Source organism: Canis aureus, chromosome 27 (genome assembly GCF_053574225.1).
Source record: "Canis aureus isolate CA01 chromosome 27, VMU_Caureus_v.1.0, whole genome shotgun sequence".
Lineage (NCBI taxonomy): Eukaryota > Metazoa > Chordata > Mammalia > Carnivora > Canidae > Canis > Canis aureus.
In genome coordinates, this window is record NC_135637.1 from 12,163,340 (window position 1) to 12,189,169 (window position 25,830).

General features: G+C 45.3%; 1 protein-coding gene and 1 long non-coding RNA gene across 13 annotated transcripts in view; one reads left to right on the top strand and one right to left on the bottom strand.

Moving 5' to 3' along the window:
- The window catches only part of CCDC63 (coiled-coil domain containing 63), a 36,382-nt gene that overhangs the window by 9,035 nt on the left and 1,517 nt on the right, over positions 1 to 25,830 (top strand). For 11 of the 12 annotated variants that reach the window (XM_077875615.1, XM_077875605.1, XM_077875610.1 and 8 more), the window contains 7 exons: positions 5,390 to 5,509; positions 9,137 to 9,339; positions 10,138 to 10,310; positions 12,001 to 12,221; positions 17,046 to 17,120; positions 21,599 to 21,791; positions 24,452 to 24,652. In XM_077875615.1, the coding sequence (XP_077731741.1) occupies positions 5,390 to 5,509; positions 9,137 to 9,339; positions 10,138 to 10,310; positions 12,001 to 12,221; positions 17,046 to 17,120; positions 21,599 to 21,791; positions 24,452 to 24,652 (1,186 nt within the window). The remainder of the gene's footprint in view (positions 1 to 5,389; positions 5,510 to 9,136; positions 9,340 to 10,137; positions 10,311 to 12,000; positions 12,222 to 17,045; positions 17,121 to 21,598; positions 21,792 to 24,451; positions 24,653 to 25,830) is intronic. The other variant, XM_077875613.1, reaches the window with a different exon arrangement.
- Positions 3,887 to 14,832, bottom strand: LOC144299853 (uncharacterized). The gene is made up of 3 exons (XR_013366514.1): positions 14,458 to 14,832; positions 14,130 to 14,252; positions 3,887 to 4,021 (listed from the first exon to the last, which is right to left on the bottom strand). It is a non-coding gene; the product is annotated as an uncharacterized LOC144299853 (long non-coding RNA).

Sequence of the window (25,830 nt, forward strand, 5' to 3'; positions counted from 1 at the left end):
AAACAAATAGTACACTCAGTGAGGTACTTTGAGATGAGTTGTGTTTGTTTGTTTTTTTTTAATTTTTGTTTTTTAGATTTTATTTATTTGAGACAAAGAGCATAAGCAGGGAGCAGGGCCAGAGAGAGAGAGAGAAAAAGAAGCAGACTCCCCACTGAGCTCCGTCCCAGGACCCTGGGACCATGACCTGAGCCAAACGTAGATGCTTAACCAATTGGGCCACCCAGGCACCCCTGAGAAGAGTTTTATGAGGCACTGTTTACAAGGGTGTGAGCATAGAGTAGGGACATTGAAGCACTGTGGGGTTAGCCACCATGGGCAGGGCAGGCACTGTGGAACCTGAAGACAGGGAACAAGCCAAGGGGAATAAATACTCCAACCCCCTCTTCTCACTCATGGACCCCCAGTGCAAGGGACCCATTGCAGGCTCCTTCCAGGTCAGTGTCCCAGGGCACAGAGCAGGGAGGGTGGAGCAGAGTGGAGAATAACTTCAGGGGGCAAACAGGAGATCTCAGCACCACCACCCCTTAACTCCTTTATGACACCCCACGGCACCTCCCTCATAGCACTTCTCATGGTAGTAATTATACTTTAACACAGGTGTCATCCGTCTAAAACCTGTCACCTCCAGGAGGGCAAGGACCATATTTTGTTTTGTTCCCTACCCATCCCATGTCTATCTCAGTGCCTGGCACACAGTAGGTATGTGAAAGAATCTGGAGTCTCATTCCATCTTTCCTCTGCTCCAAACCCTTTAGTAATTTCCTATTGTTCTTTAGATAAGGGCCAAGCTCCCAGGGGTGGTTTGTTAACTTGGCTGCACTATGTGCCTCCAGTCCCTCCCACCTTCTCTCCTGCTCCTTCCTCCTCTGGTGTTCCATCCACACTGGCCACCTTCATGAGCCCACAGTGCTCTCTTGCTTGCAGGCCTTTGCACCTGCTGTTCCCTCCGCCTGGATTCCCCATCTTCTCTGCTTGAGGAGCTCCTATTTATCCTTCAGGTCTCAGCCCAAATGCTATTTCTGCCAGATGGTTATCCCTACATTTCCTCTCCAGATGCCCCTACTGTACGTGTCCAAAAAATCATGTATCTTTTCCCAGGACTGTGTTTCGTAGCTTGTTTCTAGTTCCAGATTATAAATTGGTGTTGAGGGCAGGGACCATCATACTGTCTTGATTACCATCATGCCCTTGTTGTCTGGAACAGAGCAGGTGTTTAATAATCATTGATGAACAAACGAATGAATATACAAATGCATGAGGAAGGCAATAACAGTGAAGAAAGAGGAGAATTGGAGAAAAGATGGGGATGTGGGTCCTCAGAAACAACAGGAAAAGGCAGGTTACTTGGGAATCCTCAAAAGAATATGGCACTGACTGCCCTGTACAAAAACCTTCTTTCCTCAATTCCACCCCAGGGCAGGTAGGTCCCAGAATCCCCTGCTGCTGTGCCCACCATACAACGTCCAGAGCTCCTTCCTTGCAAGAGGTCACTGGAGGCAGGGACCTCACACTAGCCCTGCTTGGCCTCAAAAAGCCAATAAGCCTGTGCCTTCATGCTGAAGAGAGCACCTCAAGTAAGCAATCCATTCCTCTGTTGGCACAGCCATGGCTGTGTCTCCCATCGGGCTGAGGCTTAATTACTCTCAGTGTCACAAAAGCAATGTCTGACATGAAGGCGCCAAAGGGAAAAGGAGGCTGAATTTAATCACAAGAGCCATGGGGAAGTGCTGACACATACCTGCCTTTGACTAGGAGCTGGAGCCTGATGTCTCTCTCGGTCAACTCAGGCAGGGGCGGGCCTCCTGCAGTACAGGCAGTACTGCCGTCTGGAGAGGCTGCCCTCCTGGATATCGCAACAGGTTTGTGTTAAGGGTGCTGACTATGCACAGCACAAGAGCGGAAAACCAAGTAGAACAGGGGTCTGACTTGACCTGAACCAAAGCCGAGCTGCTAGTATCACTCATAAACAGCATTCACGTGCCTTACAAGTTTGTGTGAGACCCGGCGGCTCCCTTGATGCCTGATGGTCTGAGCTGTCCTCTTTCTTGATGTACCAGTGAGAATATGTTGGGCTGCAAGTAATGCAATTCTTGACTAGAAGTGGCGAGGGGAATAGAATTTTGTTTTTCTCACATAATAAGATGTCTATCTGGAAAAAGGTCATCCTAGGGATGGTTTAGTAGCTCTGCAAGGTTGAGTTGGCCTTTTTCTCTCTGATCCTCTTGGTTGGCCCTCCTCTCATGGTCCCAAGATGGCTGCCAAAGCTTAGCTGGTGTAGCTTCTCACATCATCACATTCAGAGATATGAAGAAGGGATGAGGGGCTTATTCTTACATGATCTCCTCTCCTGTGAAGGGGAGAATATTTCACAAAATGTCTCTAGCTGATTTACCCTCATTGGCCAGGGCTAAGGCATATACCTACTTCTAGGCCAGTCACTGGCAAAGGGAAATGAAATTCTTATCATTGGTTTGGGATAGACCAGGGGCAGCAAACTGTAGTGTAAGGGTCAAATCTGGTCTGTTTATGGCCCCTTCAACAAAGAATGATTCTTACAGAGAAAACAGACTATCTCCTCCTAGGACACCTTTTTTTAGGATAGAGGAAACTTTTTCCAGAAGCTTCTCTAGCAATCACACCTTCTCAATTCAGAGGCCCCAACTGGTTTAGTCCAGCCCATCCCTGAATGAATAAATCATAGGCAGAGGGGCTAGAGTTACCATGGTTGGCTTGGATTAGTCTTCTTGGGTGAAATGGGTGTTGGGGTTCAAGCACCCACCATGTCTACCACAGTTTTGGTTGTTGTTACCTCTTCCAGCACCTGGCTCTGGATCACTCTTCTGTCTTCTGCTTGGCATCTCTTGCTGCCTAAAACCATCTTTCATCAGTCTACTGTGGTCCCTTCAAGGCCTTAAAATGTGGATGTAGACCAAATTGGTGGTCTTTAGGACAGATGAAACCTGACAACATGAAGGCTTGGCCCATTGAGTGATTACATTTATTTTAATTAGTTAACATGCTCACAATTGAGAGATTTCATGTAATAATGTAGATATCTGGCTTCTCTTAAAAAAAAGACTGAGGGATGCCTGGATGGCTCAGCAGTTGAGCATCTGCCTTTGGCTCAGGATATGATCCCGGGGTTCCGGGATCGAGTTCCTGCATTGGGCTCCCAGCAGGGAGCCTGCTTCTCCCTCTGCCTGTGTCTCTGCCTCTCTCTGTGTGTCTCTCATGAATAAATAAATAAAATCTTAAAAACAAAAAAAAAAAAGGACTGAAAGATCTGGCAACATGGGGCCTGAATTTCCACAGGGCAACTGTATCTAAATAGTGTTGTGGTGACACTACAGCTATTTATCCACTCTACTCCTTCCTCTCTAACAGAGACTCCTAAAGAGCTATGTTTCCCATCCTCCCTTGCAGCTAGAGGGGGACAATAAAATTTAAGGGGGAGTCTGTTGAGGGTGTCCGAGAAAGTTTTGCCTTCTAGATTAGATTCTACCCCTTTATCCATATTGCTTTTTCTACCTTCCTCTCTGGAATATGACTGTGAAAGCTGGCACTATGGCAGCCATTTTTTGACCATCAGGGAAAGGCCAGGTGAATTACAGAGATCTTGTGTTTATTTCCTTGGGTTACTAGACTTTAAGCCAGCAATGTTTATGAGAGAAAGAGAAACCATAATTTTTTTAAGCCATGAGGCATCTGGGCAGGTCAGTCAGTTAAGCATCCAACTCTTTTTTTTAAAAAACATTTTTTTAAAGATTTATTTATTTACTTATTCATGATAGACATAGAGAGAGAGAGGCAGAGACACAGGCAGAGGAATAAGCAGGCTCCACACAGGGAGCCCGACACGGGACTTGATCCCAGGACTCCAGGGATCCCCAGCATCCAACTCTTGATTTCAGCCCAGGTCATGATCTCAGTGGGGGCTCTCTGCTCTTCTGGGAATATGCTTGAGGATTCTCTCTTTCCTTCTTCCCCTCTCCTTGCTTGTCTTCTCTCTAAAATAAATCTTTAAAAAAATAAAAAATAAAAAATAAAATAAAATAAAATAAAATAAATCTTTAAAAATCTACAGTTTAGTTGCACTTTCTATGATTTGTAGTTGCATGATATCTATATACTCCACCATCCTGTATTATCTTATAATAGGCCCACATTACTCTTTATGCCACCTGCTTGGCCATAGCTGGTAACCTCTAGTATAGATTTTTCTCTCAATGTCCCATGGTCATAGCTGAGACTGTGCTATATAGACTTCCTGAAGGTTTGGAGATAACCAAAGAAACTAAATCTTAGGGATGCTAACACAAGACCCCAGATGAGATTGCTCCCAGAATTCATCAGCTCAAGCTCAGCATACGGATACTTTCCCCTCATCTAGAAGCCAGCTTCCATGTAGCTGACAAACTATATTTCATTAAACCAAGCATTTAACCTGCCTCATGTAGAACTTCTCACTCTCATAACAGGAGCTGGGCTTTAGATTGTGAATTCAAGCTACCACTTCCAGGCAAACAGGGACATATCAAATTACTTAAAATGACAGTGTACCCACTCTTATGCACCAGGGTTCCAAAAATAGTCTTAGAGATTAGTCTTAGCCCAAATCCTAAGAAAATAAAGTATCTCTGACACATTAGGACCTGGCACTCACCAAGCTTTATGGGTACTTGTCTTCAGGTAATAGTTCTATAAACTTCTCTAGAACCTGCTAGGATTTAGCACTAGCCAGCTGCTTCTAGATGGGTCCAACTATTGGACAGGTAATATGGATGGATATCTGCCTGGAATGAATGACTTCATTCATACAGCAGGTTGGTTATGCGCACTGTTGGCGGTGTGAAGAAATGGCATGATCTGCTAGTACTTGTATGAAAACTATAGAGTGAGCTCTGTGGGAAGGTGATGGCAGGGGTGGCAGGTATATTTGGGTTTGGAGAACTTGGCTGGAGCTACCAGCATAGAGGGAAACACCAAAATTCTTTCCTACCAACCATGGCAAGGGCGTATTTAACTTATTGGAAGTCAGAATCAATTACCTGGTGCATAAATTGCATGATGTGTTAGGAATGCTTTTGGCCACAGGTGATGTGATACCCAACCAAAAGAAGCTTGGGCCAAAAGGCGAGTGAAATTCACCTGCAAAAACTCTAAATTGCCTCATTTTACCTCAAACTGGCTAAGATTAAGTTGAGTTGAGCATGTATTCAAGAGAGAAATTAGAATTCTATTTATAGGAAAAGAAAGAACGTTGCAGTTTTTATTTTAGCACACTTAAGTTAGTGAACTGTAGAATTTTTACCCATGTTCATTTAACACAGCTGGGGGTTTCTTTTTTCCTCTCTCTCTCTCTCTCTCTCTCCTTTTCTTTTCCCAGATTGTTCAGATGGAAAAGAAAATTATAAACCAAAAACAGATCTTTGCAAAGATACAGGAAGCCAATAATCCCCGGAAACTGCAAAAACAGATCCATGTTTTGGAAACCCATTTGAATCTCGTACGTAAGGTGTTCTGTGCAGCTTTGCAAACAGCTCTGCCTTCCCTTGCTCAGAGTATAGAATGATGTCTGTGGAGCCATTAACAGAACATAACAATCTTGTTGCTTGACTCAGGACAAGGTGAACTAATGCTGTTCACACAAGCCAGGCAGCCTTTTGGACTTACTGCCCACTCTGTTCCACCCACTCTGTGCCACCTACTCTGTTCCATCTACTTGGTTCATTGTTACCCAAGGTGCCTTTCTCCTTGCTCTATGCACTTTATGCACCATGCTTTTGTCCCCACCCCATCCCAATCCCCCATGCCCCCTGGGATGCCTATTTTTAGTGTCTTAACTTACAAACTCTTGCTCATTTTTAAGATACAGTTCAAATAGTGCCCTTCAGCAAGCAGAATTAGTTAGACCTTCTTTCTCCATTTCAATCTGCTCATGCCTCTATCAGACCTAGTGCTTTTTGGTTGTTGTTGATAATGTCTCTAGGAAATATTCGCCACAGACACACATAACTTGATAAAGAGAAAAGTGATGTTTCCTGATCACTTTCAATTTATAGTGACTTTTGCACTAAGCAGGATTCTTTAAATTGCAAACTGGGTTAAGCAAAAAAAAGAGAATGGATTGGCCACAGAATTGAAAATTCTAGGGGCAAAGGTGGGGCCTTCAGGCATAGCTGGATCCAGGTGCTCCAAACGTGTCTTTAGGATACTTTCTCTGCCCATCTCTCCTTTGGATGGAAATTACTTCATTCTTGGACAGCCCCCAGTGTGAACAAATACCAGCAGAAAAGGACTATCTCTTTCCTAAGAGTTCAACTGTAAGCCCTAGGGAGGGTTCCCATTGGGCCAACTTGGGTCAAGTGCCCATCCCTAACCCAATCACTGTGGGCAGATGAATGGAATAGATGGACTTGAGCCACATGACTGCCTTTGGATCATTCCCCCCCACCCCCAAGTCAAGAGAGGACAGCCCTATCCAACAATATGGATCAAGAGCTGAGAAATGGTTCTCCTGGAAAAGCAAAAAGGAAGGAAGAAGGAATGCTGAGCACATGCAAACACATTCCAGTCTGATTTGTAAATTTACAGTCCTCACAACATAAGCCAAGAGAGGGGAAAGTGAATTAAATTGATTTGAAGGGAACCCTGTCAGTGCCTCACTATTCAATGCTCTTAGCTTCCCCCAAAATCTGACCATGAGGCTTTAATCAGGCATGGTTGAATTTAACTGGATCTGATCTCTGTCTCCCAGTAACCTGGAAGTGGACTGAAGGCAGGGCAATGCCTTCTTAATATCCATGCACAGTGATTTGTACCCATGCCTCAGAAGGCTTAGGATGTGTGTTAAAATGCAGATTCCTGCTTTTGAATCAAGACCTGTAATTCTCCAGATTCACTGGTTTTGAATCATAACCCATAAAGCTTAGACCCAGGCATTTGCACTATTATCCCAGTGAAACTGAAGGTCCCCTTGGTTAAAAATCATTACTGCTCAGCATAGTGTGAGGCTAGGAGTAGGTACTTAGCAAACATCTGTTGACTGATTGATTGATTGAACACACGCATGATTTAATGATTATTTGTCTATAGAGGTCTGCTTTTTTTGTAATAGGTCTATTCAGAGTTTCTATTTCTTCCTGAGTCAATTCAGTAGTTTATTCCTTTCTAGGAATTTGTCCATTTCATCTAAGTTATCTTAATTTGTTGGTATGCAGTTGTTCTTAGTACCTTGCCTTATAATTATTTTTATTTATGTAAGGTCTATAGTAAAGTTCCCTCTCTCATTTCTGAGAGCTCTGCTCCTTTGCTTTTCAAACCTGTCCCCTTTTCCCTTCCTCCCCTGACCAAGTCTGCCTATGCCTTTTAGTAGATTTGATAGCTATCTCTAAAGGTTATTTCAGGGTTCCAGGATACCCCATAACCCTAAAGCCACCTTCACTTACTCAGTGGAGCCTGAGAGTCCTCCCATTTTTACCCCACAATGAGAAGATGGGTAGCATGTCAACCATCCTGGAGTAAAATTCATACTAAAGTGCAAATGACTGATAACCAGTATCTTCTTAAGGGTAAGTAGAAGACACAGAAAGAATGTGAATGAGAATGATTCTGTTCCTGGATTTCCTTCCCTTATATGGTGGCTACTGACATATCCTACAGAGGAACCTAGGGAGGGCCAGGACTAGCCTGAGGCAAGTGAAGAACCCAGTATGCAAAATTTAGGGAGCACTCACCATCAAGCTCATGGAAATGCAGGGTTGACCCTGGGAGAGTGAATACCTTCTTAAATTTTGCATCCTGGTGGTCTCCCTTGCCTTCCTCCTTCTTAGCCTTGCAGAAACCTAAAATTTCTTAGAACCTGCTTTGAAAACCTCTGATCAAATCTACTTTATATTTATTAGGAATATTTTCTATAATTGTTTCTTTTCAGTGTTTATGGGAGCACTTTGTATAAAAAACTTCTTTATTAAGATAAATTTATTAAGACTTGCAGAAAAATGGAGGGAATAAATAATGATCACCCACATACCTATCATTTAGATTTAATAATTGTTAACGTTTTACTATATTTGTTTTACCCTTCTTTCCCCTGATGTATTTTAAGGTAAATTACAGACATCAGAATATTTCACCCCTAAATACTTCTATTTGCATCTCTAAAGATCAAATGTTTTGTTTCATAGCCACGAAACTACTTCACACCTTACAAAATTAATACTATTTCCTTAACATTGCCCACGTTAAAATTTCTCTGGCTGGCTCCAAAATATCTTTCAAAGTTGGAGCCAATCAAGATTCACCTGATCGTTAGGTCACTTAAATTTCTTTAGTCGACAGCAGTGGTTCTCAAGCAGAGATGATTTTGACCCCAAAGGGACATTGTTTCCAAAAAGAGACATTTTTGCTTGTCACAGCTGGGTTAGGGGCTGTGCTACTGGCATTCAGTGGGTAAGAGTAGAGATGCTTCTTTTAAAAAAAAAAAAAAGATTTTATTTATTTATTCATGAGAGAGAGAGAGAAAGGCAGAGACACAGGCAGAGGGAGAAGCAGGCTCCATGCAGGGAGCCCAATATGGGACTCAATCCTGGGACTCCAGGATCACTCCCCTAGCCGAAGGCAGATGTTCAACCACTGAGCCACTGAGGCGTCCCAGATGCTTCTTTAATACCACAAAGCACAGGATAACTCCCCACCTCAAAGAATCATCTAGCCCAAAACAGTGTGGAGAAGCCCTGCTCTACAACATCCCCATCCCAACTTTTCCCAGATATCCACTTACTGAGGAATCTGGCTCAGCTGTCCCATAGAAAGTTCTACCTTCTGGATTCTGTTGATTGTTTCCTCATGGTGTCATTTACCTTCTCCCCCTCTCCCCTGTCATTGCTAAAAACTGGAAGTTAGATATAAAAAGCAGCTGAGAAATTTAAAATCAGGAGTGGGACAGAAACTTGCCTAAGACCATTTAGCCATTTAGTGGCCAACTCAAGCCCTTCACCCAGTGCTTCAACCACTGTGTTGTAGACCTGTGGCTGGAGGTGGGGAAAGATCTTCCCACCCTCCGGCTGCCTTCTGGAAGTCTGTCTCCAGAGACTGGAGGGAGCTCGGTTTTGAAGCACAGCCCCGCCCACAGGTCACCATGCACTTTGATAAGAAGCTGACCACCAATGCCAAGCTCCGGAAGGAGATTGAGGACCTGCGTTATGAGAAGGCTGCTTATGACAATGCTTATCAGAAGCTCCAGCGACTGCTGGAGCGACAGAAGCTCTGCTTGCTGATGCAAAAGAAAACCACGAATGTGGCCATCGAGCAGTCTGCCCAGGCCAATGAGCAGAGGTGGGCTGGGGGGAGACCCTAGGGGCAGGGACGTCTCTTTGCTTCCTGCTGAGCACCTCTGTCCCCGGGCTTAGGTATTGAGGGATCTTAAATCATCATCATAACTCTGAGCACTGACTGCTTGCCAAGCATGATGCTAGAGGCCCTGAGTATTATTTCAACCCTCACAACTGCCCCTGGGGTCGTTATCCCTATCACACTACAGACCAGGATCCGAAGGCTTAGAGATGCTGAAATACTTAAGCTGACACCGAGGTAAATGGTGGATATGGTAGGGCTGAGATTCAAACCTCTCTGCTGTGCCATCTCCTCCGGGTGCCTCTGCCTTTAGTCCTGGGGGGTCTCAGTCTGGGTCATCTCCTGGCCTCACACTCACAGGGGCAAGAGACATATAGTTGGGCTGCGAAGAGCATAGGTTTGGGATTCAGAGAGATCGGAGTTTGAATCCTGGTTCCATTGCTATTATATTACTGTAGGTCTGCTTCAGGGGTTGGGGGTAGTGAGGATTAAATAGTATATGTATATAAGGACCGGCCACGCAACAGTAACCGACTAGTGGTGGTGATGATGATGGTGATGGTGGTGAAGTTGGGGGTGATGACCATAACAGAAAAATCATTTCCTGGGGTAGTCCTAGAGCTGGCAGTTCCCATCATTTAGGTAAGAAGGGCTGTCCCTCCACTCCCAGAAGCCTCCCTGATATAAAGAAGTGATGGTCACTGGCAGCAGGTCCCTCTGGCCTGGTAGGGGGAGGGGGGGAGCCTCGGGACACTCAGACCCCGCCCCCGCCTCGCTCAGGCTGGAGGCCATGGCTCGCTTGAAGGACCGCCAGCAGAAGGACATTGCTCAGTACAACCTGGAGATCCGAGAGCTGGAGCGTGTCTATGCCCACGAGACCAAGCTCAAATCCTTCTTGCTGATCAAGCTGAATGATCGTCTGGAGTTCGAGGAGCAGGCCAAAAAGGAGGAAGGTACGCTCTCCAGGCACTTTCCCTCTCCCTCTCAACTAAGGGGTCCCAGTCCTTCTGGAGTAGGGTTGTCAAATTTAGCAAATAACATTGCAAGATGTCTCATTAAATTCAAATCTTAGAAAAACGGTGAAGAAATTTTTAAATGAAATAAAAAGTTACTTGTTGGCTATCTACAATTAGGACATAATTATACTTGAAAAAATATATTGTTTGTCTGAAATTCAAATTTAACCGAGCATCCTGTATTTTATCTGCCAACCCCCAACTTCTTACTCTGAGGTTTTCCTTCCGTTATTTTAGGGGGAGGAAACTTGGGTGTCCACCCACGAGTTAGGTGATTTGCTAGAAGGAGTCACAGATACAGCGGATAGTTACCTCTGTGGCCAGGCCTAAGTCAGGACACAAAGCACACTCAAGCATAGAGGAAACCAGGCACAAGCTTCCAGAGTCTTCTCCCAGGGCAGTCACACAGAACATGCTAATTCCCCCAGCATCTCACTGTGACACCTATGAAGGGTTATTTCCTAGGGGATCTCATCACAGCCTCCGTGCCCCAAGATCTTACTGGGGGCTGGTCACATAGGTGTCCTCTCCCTCGTGCGTACCACAATTCTAGCCTCCCGGAAGAACAGCGGGTGTCCAGCATAAACTACACACTCACACACAAACACACACCATCTGCACAGCCTAGGTGCAATGAGCCACTCCCAGTATTTAAGGAAAATTTGATATTTGTGTAGAGAACTGTTTACCATTTAAGTGTCCAGGTGCACACTTGATGGGATGAGCACTGGGTGTTATTATACTATATGTTGGCAAATTGAATTTAAATTAAAAAAAAAAAAAAAAGTGCCCAGGTGCAGCCACTGGCCAACCTTGCAAGAAGAGCCCTTTCTGAGGAGAACAGTGTCAGTGCTGTTATTTTTACTCTCTCGCAAACAGATTGAAAAATCTGAGCTCTTCAAAGAGCCCCGGGGCAGCTGCATTTGTTCTTTGTTCTTTTGGCATCTCCTGTCTCTTCCTGCCTTTTTCATTTGGGACTGTGTTGCAAAAAAGTGTGTGTTTGGGAGAAACTCCACGTCTCACTCTCTAAAATAACACGTAAAGGAGTCACACGGCCAGAATGTGCATAGGAAAATCTAGGAAGATCTTTGTGGTGGCCATTTGGAGGCTAAATCAGAGATGAGACTGAGTTCAGGAAAGGCGGGGCTGTTGCAGGCATCAGGCTGGAGAGAAAAAAACTTGGAGAATTTTCTTGGTTCTAGTTCCTTGAATTTGCCAAGGTCTGAGCCTACCAACAGGATTCCCTTGACCTTCACTCTGCTCAAATGCCACCTCCTTTGAGAGGCCTTCCTTGGCCACCCAGCTCCCTGGCCACCACCTGATGCTCCTCCATCACTGAGCCACTGATCATGTATTTCTTCTTCTGTTTCCTTCTCTCCTTCTGTCTGATTCCTCCGTCGGGGCCGGGATTTTGTGTCTGCAGAGCCCAGCCCAGTGTCTGGCACATAGTAGATGCTCAGTTAGGTAGCTGTGAAGGGACTCAGGAGTAAAGCTCTTGCGCCCTCTCCTGGAAGAATCTAGCCTCCTCCCTAGGGTGTGATAACATCACTGCCCAGCACTCTCCCTACCTGGCACTGCTCTGACTGGCTTCCTTTCAGACTCACGGTTGCCGGCTTCTCCTTTCTAGCTCTCAAGGCAAAGAAGCACAGGAAGACGGGCAAGGGTGAGAGTTTCGAGAGCTACGAGGTGGCCCACCTCCGGCTGCTGAAGTTGACCAAAGATGGGAACCTGAATCAGCTCATTGATGACTTTTTGGCCAAAGAGGAGAAGAACTTTGCTCGGTTCACGTATGTCACGGAGCTCAACAATGACATGGAGACCATGCACAAGAAGACCCAGAGAATCCAGGTCAGGGCAGCTCTCCTTTCCTAGGCCTGGGACCGGCACACTCTCACAGCAGCCTTTCTCAAAGTGGGTCCCCCAAAACACTCCTTGAGATGCTCTATAGAGTGAGCCTCAAGGTCTCATTGGTTTGGGAAACACTATTTTCCTCCAAGGCTCCCCCCACCTACATTTTAACCTTTCTGAAATTGATAACTGTTTTCCAGTTGATGCAGACACATAATGTGGTCGTTCCCACCCCACCCACCATGGTGACATTTATAATCCATGGCATGTTCTATAATCAAGGGTTCAGTAAACTATACCCATGGCCAGATACAGCCTGTGGTCCGTTTTTGTACAGGCCATGAGCTAAGAATGGTTTTTACATTTTTAAAGGGCTATAAGGAAAAAAAAAAAGGATAGATCATATGTGGCCTGCAATGCCTAAAATATCTACTATCTGGCCCTTTGCCTTAAGAGCCTGCTGACCCCTATTAATCAACAGCTTCACAGAATTGAGGAGAGATTGTCAATCCATCTTGAAGAGAATTGATGTGCTTAGCATAGTAAAGGCTCCGACAAGTCCTGCAGTAAAGAAATCTATTTACTTTTTTGTTAAGCCTGTAAGTTCCCAAACTTAATTGGCTCCTTGGGCTACTTACTTCCCAAACACACATAAACAGCCTTTGGAATTGTCTGCATAGCATAGAATCTAAATTCCTTAGTGTGACACTCCGCCTCTTTGAAAATTTGGCTTTAACCTGCCTTGACAAAGTTCAGTTCCCCTCATGACCCCGAAGGTGCCCTCCTCAGCTACCCTGTGCATTTCCCTCTGCTGAGTCTTCCCTTGTGCCATTTTCTCTCCCACCTTCTGCTTTGCTTCTGATGAAATACTGCTCATTGGTCCTGACCCTGAACAGAGGTCGCCACCACTGGGAATTCGTCATTCCTCCCTCTGAGGTCTTTGTGCTGTTTGTATGTTGAAGGGAGCCACTTAATTTTGCAATGTCACTGCTTCCTCAATATGGAGCAGGTGTGCTGGCCATGAGCAAGTGACTAGTAGCTGGAATATAGATAAAAACATTGTAGCTTACCAGTGATGAGTTCATTTTTATGAGGATTCGGACAAATATAGCTAGCAAACTTGTGATTTAATGGATATTATTACTTAGGGTGATAAATCATAGTAACGGCAAACAAATAATGATACACATAATAAAATGAACACAATTTGGCTGATTTCAAGAAAACTATTAATAGACATTCATACGTAGTGATAGGTAATACAGGCGGTATATGAACATGATGGGAATGAAGGTGGTGGTATCAGTGGTCAGAGGAAACAGATGGCATGCCCCAAGAGGGTGAATCAAGGTGAGTTTTTTTTAAAGGGATTATTTACAAAGGTTTAAGGAAATTATAAGGAGAGAGTGCAGGAGCAGCATGGGAGGACTCCAGAGCAAACTGAGGGAGCTGTTTCTGGAATCAGGATGAGGGGTGTGGAGGAAGATATGTCTGTGTCTCTCCTGAAGGGATTGTGGCCAAGCTAGTGACCTTCCCAGGTGGTGAGGGGCTGGTGGGAAAGTACCCCCAACCTCTTTCCAACCACTAATCTCCAGCTGGTGCATCCCATTGTCAGGGAACAACCCAAGCCAGGAGACAAGGGAGCCCAGAGCCCTAGCCCCTGGGGTTTGAGGCAGAGGGTGTGGAAGTGGGGCAAGTAGATTTGTGGGGAAAATGGAGAATATCCAGCTCAGTGTGTCGTGGGGGTAAGGTGGGAGGGATGAACTTGAACAGCCCTCTGTCTCCCTTCTGGAAAGTGATTTTTCCAGGGGACTGGCACAAGAGTGTATTCCCTCTGCTTTCCCAGTGCCCAGGCTGGCCCGCACACAATAGGAGGCACCAGGAAATGGCTCTGAAACCATAACTGACCTTGATCTTGCCATTGACCATGAGGATTGTGTCCTTTTGTCCTTTGACCATGCAGACTGTCTCTGTCAGGAAGGTGTATCTGATGACAGATGGCCACTCCTGTCTGGGCCTCACTCTCCACATCTGTAGAATGACATAGTAGGATGAGAGCAGTACTTTCCAAACTCTTGTAAAACCAAACAAAACAAAACAAAAAAACTACAGAACATTTTCATTTAAACGCAGGTTGTGAGGAAACACAGTATAGAAAACAGGTAAAACGGAGCAGTTTGGGGTGAAGGCGGTGGGAATTGGGAGGAGGGGCTGGAGGGGTTGCCTGGACCCTTACCTTTTTGTCTTTTTGTGGAACTTCTGCTCTTGGTTCAGGTAAGAAAAATGTATAAATCCATTAGGATTCAAAGAACTGACTTCACCCTTCTGGAGGACACCGGCGTCAGAGGTTGTAACTGGTTGAATCCTGCTCTCATTTTTCTTTTGCTTAGTCTCCCCTACCCCCCAAATTTAGAAATTATTAGTTGCCAACATTTAAAAATCAGGATATTCCACATGAAAACCTGGATTTCTGGTTTCTTTTGGGAAATCTGATCTGACGACTATGGCCCACCGCCCTGCTCTTAGCTGAAGGTTGCTGGCCCTCATCCACCCACACCAGCTGGGTCCCATCTGCTGTCCTGTCCCAGGCGCGCTGGGACCCTGGAGGCCTTTGAGGTTTCTGTCTCCGATGTAGGCGCTTCGCCACTGCCCTCAGGTGGCCACCCTGCAGTATTGCATGGAAAGGTTTTGGACGCAGACATCCGAAGGCCTGAAAGCTTAAGGATGGAAGGATGGATGGATGGTTCATTTGGGACCCGGGGAGTGGACAGGACCCTGATTCCCATTTTCTAGGAGACAGCAACTTAATAGTCCCAGTGGGATGGCAGGGACAGACCATAGCAGAGGCATGCGAGGATGCTAGTTGGAAACTGAACCGATCAAGAAATGGTTACTAAACAAAATTGCCCTTCATCTTTCCCCTTCACGTGATGCTACCGCCTCTCTAGGCTACACAGCCTGTCTCTGACCTTAGCAGGAGTGTGTCTGATGAAGCATAGGCAGGTCCATGATCTCCCTGGGCTTCAGGCTCCCCGTTTGTAGAACGATGTTTGGACCAGAACAGTAGCCTCTGAGTTTTTCTTTGAAGTTATAGAACTGTGCCTTTTGAGGCTTAATAGAGCTGCAAATGCCTGCTGAATAAGTCCTGAAAACACTTGTTTCTAGTGAAAATGCTTAATATTTAAAAAATCTTAGAAGGATATGCTCATTATAGAAAATTTGGAAACTACCTAAGGATTAAGTTTTTAAAATCACCTATTATCTCATTCCTTAGAGATAATCATTGTTGATATTTTGATCTATTTCCTTCTGATTTCTTTTTTTGGGGGGTGATGCTTTTAAAACTTAACAGATTCATTCCATATAGTTATATAGAGACTTACATATTCTGATTTTTTTAAAAAGTTCTTTTGGTTTTGTTTATCAAGCAAGTATTATTGAGCACCTACTATGTGCCATGCACTATTCTAGACACTGATTATGAGACAGTGTACAAAATGACAAAAAGTTCTGCCCCCATGGACAGAACTTCTGTTCTGGTAGAAAGAAAGAAACAATTAGCAGTAAGCCTAATAAATACATAAATTATAGAGTATATTAGAAAGTGAGAAATGGTGTAGATAAGAAAGATGAAATATAGAAATATAGAAGGTCTGAAGTCAAGAGAGGGCACGGGAACTTGAGAAGCTAAGATTTGAGCAGATTTGTAGGTGAGGGAATAAGCTATGTAGGTCTCTGGGAGGTTAATGTTCCAGGCAGAAAACAGCAAGTACAAAGGTCTTGAGGCAGGAAAAGTGCCCATTTATAGTACTGGGATCATTCTAGGCTGTTTTTAAACTCTCTCTCCCCCCAAATTCATCATACACCTCCCAACATCTTCTATGTTCCTCTTATGGCTTCTGGAGACTCTGAATGCTCTGTAGCAGAATCATAAGATACTTAAAATGCAGATTCCCCAAGTGCTATCCCATAACTTACAAATCCAGATTCTCTGAGAATAGGCTAGGAATCTGCATTTTTAACCATATTTTTACTTAAAACCCATTCCTCTCATGATATGAATGTACCATCATTGATTTAACTGGTCCACTATCAGTGGACATTTCGGTTGTGTCTAACTGGGGGCGATTATAAGCAATAACATGACAGCCTTGAGCAGCCACTTTGCCCACATGTCCTACTGTTTCCTTGGGATATGTTCCTAGAGATGAAATTACTCAAAGACTAGCCTTTTCTATTTGTTCTATCCCCAGGGTTTCTCAAGTCTGGTCCCTGGGTCAATGGGAGCAGCAGCTTTTGGGAAATTTTGAGAAGCGCACATTCTCGGGCCCCACCCAGACCTACTGGACCAGAACCTCCGGGAGAGGGGCCCAGCAATCTGTGTTTCACAAACCTCTAGATGATTCTGATTCATGCTAGAGTTGATAAACCCTGCTCCAGGGGCACCTGGGTGGTGCAGACGGTTAAGTATCTGACTGTTAATTTCAGCTCAGGTCCTGATCTCAGGGTCTTGGGACTGAAACCCATGTTGGGCTCCGTGCTCAGGGAAGAGTCTGTTTGGGATTCTCTCTCTCTCTCCCTCCCTCTCGCCCTCTCCCCCATTGCCCCTCCTCTCTCTCCCTCGCTCAAATAAAAATAAATAAAGCTTTTAAAAAACCCTAAACATCAGAAAGATCCTCCATGGGCATAAGGGGGGCCCAGGGACTCAGAGGCTCCTTGAAACAGATCATCTAAATCCTCATCATCTCCTCAAGGCACAGGCTTAGTTTTAGGTATGGTGGGGAGTACCCACTTTTCCTTATGGTCTGGTTCTCTCATGTGCAGGACGAGATCATCTTCCTGCGATCCCAGCAGAAATCATCCCATGATGACAACCGCTCCACCCTGAAACAGTTGGAGGTAAGACCAGGGTTGGGAGAGACATGGGAGTCTTTGTCAGGCGGCCTGTCTGGTGGTTCTCAGGAAGAGTACAATATCTGTCCTATGAGACTCCCCTGGCTTGGCTTGCGTCTCGGCATGTCCTGAGCCTTTGTCTCAGGCCACCTCTGTTACAGATATTTGCTGTAGAATTTTGTCCCTATAATCTCGATGTCCCTTTTAAAGACTCCCTGTCTTCAGGGAGCCTAGCCCAGGCACTTGCACCTATAATTTCATCCAGACTGGCACAACCCAGACAAAGCTCTCTGCCTGAGAATTTTTTTCTCTCCCCCTTGTCCTGGCTGTGGCCTGCTCACAGTCAATTACGGTTATTATGAACATTATTTGAGCAATTACTACCTACCAGACACTGGGCTAAGTGCTGTTCTTGTACTATCTCATTTAATTCTCACAACAGCCCTATGAGGCAGATACTGTGATCTTTATATTGTATAGATGAGGAAACTGAGGTTCAGAGAGGTAAAGTCACCTGGCCAACATTGTGGAGCTGGGCTGCTATATAAAAGCTTTGCTTTGTATTTAGTTGCTAATCACAAGGAACCAAAGTAATAATGGCCTAAATGAGGTAAAATTATTTACTTTGTTAAGAAATGTTTGGAGATAGGTCCTTCAGGGCTGGTCATGAGGTCATTGGTGACCTAGGCCACTCCTATTTGCCATCTCTAGCATGTGGCTTACATTCCCAAGGATGCCTCAGGGTTGTATTGTGGCTGCCAATGATCCAGCCATCAGATATATGTTCCAGGCAGGAAAAAAGTGGGGGGAAGCAAGAACAAACATAACAACTTTGCTGATTGTTAGGCAGCTTAAAGTTTCGGTGAAGACTCAGCCAGTGCCTTCTGTGTTTACATCTCACTGGCCATCTTTATTGCAGAGGAGGATTGGAAAATATAACTTTCAGCTGGGCACATTGCTGTCCCAAATACAATCAGGAATTTGTTATTAAGGCGAAAGGGGAGAATGGATAGCAAACTTCTGACAAAGGTATGAACCCAGAGAGTTTGACCGCACAGCCCTGCTCTATCCAGTAGTTCCCTGCGCAGGGAACTGGGCTCCTGGGTCATTTTCCTTTCCTTCTCTGTGGCCACTTGTTGACAAGCATCTAGTTGGACTGGGATGGCGGTGCCATTCTCCAGTGGGCCACTAGGGGGCAACAAAGCACAAGACACTCATTTTGGGGCTCAGGCTCAGGGAGGCCTCTCCCAGGAGCCTAGATATGGGGAATTAAACTCCCGGGTAGGGCCCAAGTGCAAGGAGACCCTCCTCAAGCTGAGCACATGCTTGGGGTCCCATGTCCTTGGTTCAGGGCCACCCAGTGTCCAGATGTTTCTTTGGGCTTGGGGCTGGTGCTATTCTGTTGTCGGGGTTTTGAAGGCCGAGGGGTATCCCAGGGAGGCTGACAGGGCAACCTCCAGCGTTTCTCCCCCTCTGAAGCCCTTCCATCCCCTCTTCGTTCCTTTGGTTGCAGCGTGCCTTCTGGAGGCCTTTCTTCAAATGCAAATACTAAAAAAAAAAAAAAAAAAAAAATTGCAAATACTCCCAAGCAGGAGAATTTGTCATAAAAGCAATGCGGTCACAAGAGCCCTTTTTTTTTTTTTTCCCTCTGCTAAAGATCATTTTCCTTTGCTCTATTCTTGGAACCTTCCCACACATCTTCCATTACATCATCTCCTGCCCCTCTGGGAGTAGTGGTGGCATCTGTCCCTTAACAGGAGGGTTTTGCATAGGAGTTAGGCAGCCAGGCCCTAACAAAAGCTTGGGAACAAAAGCTTGCATATGACTCTCAGAAAAGTCACTTCCTAGCTGTGTGACTTTGAGAAAGTGACCTAACCTCTCTGAGCCTCTGTTTTCTCACCTGTAAAATGAAGATGATCATCATCATCACTGCAATGGGCAGGAGGGTTGGGTCAAGTTATCCATGCACATGCTAGGCCTGCTGCCGGGCAGACAATTCTAGACATAGCTATCATTGTGGATATCGTGTGAGTCCATAAAACCTCAAAATCACTATCACCTTGATACTAAATATTTGCTCTCAAGAGAGAGGAACCCCAGGTAGGGTACTTAGACTATTCAATAGATAGAAGCTAAACATGAGTTTGCTTTACTTGTCTGACTTCAATATTCATCATCTGGAAACTGAAGCCATTGTGAGGAGGTGGAGGTGACATGTGTGAGGTGCTGGACTCGTGCTGTCACCATCACATTAGGCTGTTTAGCTGTGGGATCTCTTAATGCGCCTGTAGAACCAGAGGGCGGCTCTTATTGTTACAGGAGGAAATGCAGCAACCCTGGGAGCTGGGGGCAGAGGAAGCTGCCTGGTGCAGTGGTTGAGAGACAGCTCAGACCTTGGCTTCTCTCTCCTGACTGAGTGCTTTGGATCCATCCTTGGAAAGTGGGGATGTGGATCGGACTGACCCTTTGGGACTGTCATTTGGGAAGATGCATATAGAGCCACGGGGAATGGGGGTGGTCCTCACAGGGCCTGGTTCACCTCAGCTAGCAGAGAACTCAGAGGGAGAGATGGGAAATGACTGGAAGCTCCCACCCCAGAGCAGGGATTCTCAGCCTGGGGCTGCAAATCAGATTCACCTGGGAGGCTTTAAAAGTCCTGATCCCCAGGTGCACCCCAGACCAAATCATCTGAATCTGGGGCTGGGGTCAGGGCCACAAGTGTTTTGAAGCTCCCGGATGATAGCAATGTGAAGCCAAGATTGTGATCCAGTGGACTTGCAGGATTTTTCAAACTTTACTGTGCATCAGCATCACCTGGAGGTTCATCAAAAGCACATTGCCAGGCCCATCCCCAGAGCCTGATTCAGGGCCTGGACTGGAGCCCAAGAATTTGCATTTCTAACAAGTTTCCCCATGGAGCTGATGCTCCTAGTCCTGGGGCCCCATGTTGAGAACCACTGGGCTAGAGTGATCTGTTTTATTTTTTTTTTAAGATTTTATTTATTTATTCATGAGAGACACAGAGAGAGAGGCAAGACATAGGCAGAGGGAGAAGCAGGCACCCTGTGGGGACCCTGATGCCAGACTCTAACCCAGGATCCTGGATCATGACTTGAGCCAAAGGCACTCAACCACTGAGCCACCCAGGTGCCCTGAGTGATGTGTTTTAAACTGCAAATGGTAAAATCAGTCTGTTGGATCAAACAGCATTTAAAAATAATGAAACAGAACAAAATTTTAAAACACACAAAGTATTGATTTGTGGAACTTTCACTTCATTTGATAAGATAATACGTATAAACACACACCCATATGCACAAATATATATGTATGTATGTATGCATGTGTTGGGCTGCACTGTAAAATGTATTCCTTTCTGTGGGCCACAGTTTTAAAAATATAAGTCATCAGCTTTTAAAAGATGTTATAATTCTGAGGTACCTAGGTGGTTCAGTCAATTGACCAAATTGGCTCTTGGTCTCAGCTCAGGTCTTGATCTCAGGGTTGTGAGTTCAAGCCCCACTTTGGCCTCCATGCTGGATATGAAGCCTATTTTTTTAAAATTAAATATATTATAATCTAGTACACATATAGACACACACATGTATATGTGAGGGAAACAAAATGTACATTTAACAATATTTACCCTCTTTCCCTGCAATGCATACTAGTATTTTCTCTTCCTTTTTTTTTCTGTTCTGTTTATTTTTTTTAAAGATTTTATTTATTCATTTGATGAGGGTTTGGGGACACAAATAGCCAGAGTGGCAGGCAGAGGGAGAGAGAGAGAAGCAGGCTCCCTGCTGAGCAGGAAGCCCAGATGTGGGGCTTGATCCCAGGACACTGGGATCATGACCTGAGCAGAAGGCACACACTTAACCCACTGAGATATACTTTCTTTCTTTAAAATGCTGATTAAGGGGGAGCCTGGGTGGGTTAGTCAGTTAAGCATCTGCCTTGGGCTCAGGTCATGATTCCAGCACTTGATTCCTGGGATCAAATCGAGCTCTGCTCAGCAGGGAGCCTGCTTCTCTCTCTCCCTCTCTCTCTCTCCCTGCTCATTCTCACTCTCTCAAATAAATAAAATCTTTAAAAAATAAAAAATAAAATACTGATTAAGGCTTAGAAAATTGATTTTGGGGATCCCTGGGTGGCGCAGCGGTTTAGCGCCTGCCTTTGGCCCAGGGCGCGATCCTGGAGACCCGGGATCGAATCCCACATCAGGCTCCCAGTGCATGGAGCCTGCTTCTCCCTCTGCCTGTGTCTCTGCCTCTCTCTCTCTGTGACTATCATAAATAAATAAAAAAATTTTAAAAAAAAGAAAATTGATTTTGAACCCCGTCAGAGGTTTGAAAACCTGTGGTTCAGAGACCCTGTTTCCAGAGAGTCCCGAACTCCCATCTACATTCAAAGTCCTCACTGGTGGGCTGAGCCTAGGGTGGCAGTCTGGCTGACCTGGGATGGGAATTGGGGTCTGTCACCAGGAGAAACTGAAGAAAACCACAGAGGAGGCGGATATGTATGAGAACAGCTACAAGGAAATCAACAAGACCTTGGAGTATCTCAAGAGCTCAGTGGAGAATCTGTTTAAAAAGATTAATTGTGATGCCACCGAGATCCTGGGGCATTTAGGGGAGACAGGGAAAATCACTGACAACAACCTCCCACAGTACTTTGGTGAGTTACGCTGGGGCCTGTTGGACCCTTAGGAACCATTTCCAGAGCTTTCTATGAGCAGGCATGAGGACTTGTTCTTTGGGTGGTGGTGAGCCTGGTGGTGAAGCATGTGGGCACTAAAGCCAGCCTGCCTGGGTTCAAATCCTGGTTCTATTCTTACTAGCTGTGTGCCATTGGGCAACTTTCTGAACCTCTCGGTGCTTTAATTTTTTCATCTAAAAAAATGAGGAGTAAACCCAATATCTACCTCATAAGGTTGTTAGGAAGATAATATTTAATTTTAGAGTAAAACTATATGATCATATCAATAGAGAGTAGAAGCAGCATTTGACCAATTCAACATCCATTACGATAAAGGCTCTTGACAAACTAGAACTGGAAGGAAACTTTCTTAACCTCCAAGGGTGCCACTACTGAGGGCACCTGGGTAGTTCAGTCGGTTAAGCATCTGCCTTTGGCTCAGAGGTCATGATCTCAGGGTCCTGAGATCAAGCCCCATGTTAGGCTCCCTGTTTAGTGGGGAGTCTGCTTCTCCCTCTCCCTCTGCCCCTACCCACCCCACTTGTGCTTGCTCCCTCTCTCTCAAATAAGTAAATAATTAAGAAAAGAAACCCACCTACTATACTTAACCTATACTTAAGGCAAAAACCAGAATGTTTTTCCTCTTGAGATCAGGAACAAGGCAAGAATATCTGCTCTCATTGCTCCTAAGCAATGCAATAAGGCAAGAAAAAGAAATGAAAAGCAAACAGATTGGAAAGGAAGTAATAAAGTGTACAGAGCAGTGCCTGGCATGTAGCAAATTCCTAATGAACGAAAACACATTTCTAGCCATAGGCCTGAGCTCAGGATAGAGAGAGAGGGATGCACCTCCGTGGATCATGACAACTTGGAATGAACAGCTTGCACTGCTCTGAGAATAAAACCTACGGTTCTTAATACAATCTGTTTGGGGGCTTCCCAAGATGCTCCCTCCTGCCAAGTTCAGTGATTTGCTAGGAGGGCTCACAGACTCAGCATATGGTGTTACTTGTGGCTATGATTTGTTTCAGCAAAAGGGGAAAGGGTCATGAGGTGAAGTGGAGGACTGGAGGACTACTGAGCTACTATTAGTAAATGATGATAGGAACCTTCCGGAAATCCAAGTTCCTTGATGCCAGCTTGGGGCCATGCTGGGAAGCAGGCGTTTCAAAGAATAGCGGTCAGGACTGCTGTGTTAACTCTTTCCTGCACACAGCCTATCAGGGTTCTGCACAGCCTGGTCCCTGCTTCCATTTCTCATCTCCTCTTGTCCTGCTCTCTGTCTTTGTCTGCCACCTCAAGTCACACTGTCCTGTGTATTCTTGCAACCCTCCCTTCAATTCATTCTCACCTCAGGGCCTTTGCACAAGCTGTTCCTGGAATCCTTATCCCATTTCCTCCTCAAACTCAGATCTCAGTCTAATGTCTTTTCTCTGCAAGGCTTCCCTCCACTGCCCCACCTGAAGCTGGCTTCCCCTCCACACTTTTATTCCCTTTCATGGCAATTCTTTTATGTACTGGGTGAATCTATGAGGCTTTTGAGATCTGATAGTTCCAGATGCAAATATTTTTGGTCCCTGATTTTTATTTTTATTTTATTTATTTATTTTTTGGTCCCTGATTTTTAGAAAGAATAGCTACAGTACAGGTAGTGTGAGGTTTGTTTAAAACGTTATCCAAATCCAGGAGTTACAGAATCTAGATAACGAGCATCTGGATAGCAAGGGATATGTGTACTTATTTGTTTCCTTGTTGAATTTGTCTCTCTCTCCATCTTCCTCACATATACTGAAGCTTATGAGCTTAATAAGGTCAGGGATTGCATCTTTGTTGTTACAGTTATTGTCATTTTGTTTTTCCTCCATGCATCCATGGCATCCAGCTCTGAGCCTGGCATGGCAGGTATCCGATAACCATTTGTAGGGTGAGTGAATGAACACACGACTCTGGAGACTACAGGAGCTATGAAACACAGAGGGAGACCTCCTTCCCCTAGGCAGGTCAGAGGAATACTCCCGTAGGGTGCGGAGCCCTGATCCAAGTCTTAAAGCACCAGCAGTCATGATTCAGGGAAGGGTGCATGGAAAGGCATTCTAGGCAGAAGGAACAGCATGAGCAAAGGCCCAGAAGCCTGAAACAGAGAGCACACAGGGGAAAAATCAGTAGTTTAAAAGGCTGCCTGGGGCTCCCAGTTTTTGGTGAAACCCAGTGTTTCTCAACCTCCTTTTCTTTCTTTCTTTTTTTTTTTTTCAATCTCCTTTTCATTATTGCCTCCTAAGGAACCTTTTCAGACATTCTTTTCCTAATTGTCCTTATGCAATTTTCACACTATATACACTATGTAGTTGCTTATGTTCTGCATGTTTATCTTTTTATGTTATAAAGTCAGATTTTTGTTTGTTTTGCTTTTGCTAATCAACGACCAAATTTTGCCCTCTCAGAGTGATACTGCCCCCTGGAGAATGCATGGTATAACTCTCGAGAGAGGCTTGGTCCTGTTCCTTCCCTTCCTCTCCAGCAGGGGCGTCGTCACTCCCAATCCCTCCCTGTCCCCCCCCACCCCCGCCCGCCTCCGCACGTCCAACCCTGGGAACCAGGTCTCTCTGCTGCTGTCTTGGTTCTGATGGATTTTTTTCCAGCCATCGTTGAGAAGAAGACCAACGATCTGCTGCTGTTGGAGTCCTACAAGCGGATCTTGGAGCTGCAAGGGGCAGAGACAGACATGCCGCCCTTCGTCAACCCTTTCTGGGGTAGCTCCGCCCTCCTCAAGCCTGCAGAACAGGTCAAGGTCATCCCCCCAGTGCTCGGGGCTGACCCCTTCAGCGACAAGTTGGATGAAGGTGAGTTCTCATTCTCCCGCGATCTGCGATCTGCGCTGGTTGCTAGGAGACCTGTGCTGGAATATGCGGTATAGAGCCTCAGTTTCCCTTTATGAGCCTCATGGGTCCACGTGTTCCATTGGGTTCCACCTTGGCTGTGGCCCTTGACTTGTTTTGCCTGGGGATGCTTCTCCCTACAGCACAGTGAAGATCCCAGAGTTTAGTGATCCTGGATATATATGTATTTTTTAAATCACTACTTTGTGGCCATTTAAAATGAACCTTAAGGGGGAGCCTGGGTGGTTCAGCCGTTTAAGTATCTGCCTTCAGCCTCAGGCCATGATCTTAGGGTCCTGAGATCAAGTTTCTTATTGGGCTCTCTGCTCAGTGGGGAGCCTGCTTCTCCATCTCTCTCTGCCACTCCTCCCTGCTCCTGCATGCTCTTTCTCTCTCTCAAATAAATAAGAATAAAATCTTTAAAAATAAAATAAAACGAACCTTAAAATGTCCACAGTTTACAAATTAGCAAGTTGCAGGCACACAAGGTTCCCTGATCCCATCTGTCACCCTCACCCTATGCCCCTTAGTCTTACTCAACCCATGACCACCTCGGCCGATGCCAACTGTGTCCCCCAAACTCATGGTTGAAGCAGGTGCGGCTAGGTTGGGGGCAGTAGCCAGATGCCTAACTGTGGCCTTGCAGCTGGCTTGTTGACCTTCCCTCCTTTCAGGGCCAGAAGCTCATGACATTCCCCTCACTGGGGCAGAAAATCTGGAGCTGGGGAAAAAATCAGCCCCACCTGGGTTTTGGAGGACAGTTTGGCCACACATGTGATAAGCCTGAGACATGGGTATACCTGTTAGGCCTGTAATCTCTCCTGTGCAAACCAGTTCTTCAAGAAATATTTATTCAGGGGTCAAAGATGAACGTAGGACAGCATTCACTGCAGCCCTAAACTGGAAATGACTGAAATACCCGCCTATTAGAAACTGGTCTGGGAACTACAGTTCACCCATCCATGTGATAGGAATACTATGCAGACATGGAAAGGAATGCAATGGGACAATATAAACTCTCACACACAGGGTATATAAATTATATATGCAATTGTTATATATATATAAATATATGGATTATATAACGTGTGTGTGTGTATATATATGGCTTGGCAATCTATCTATCATCTATCTATCATCTA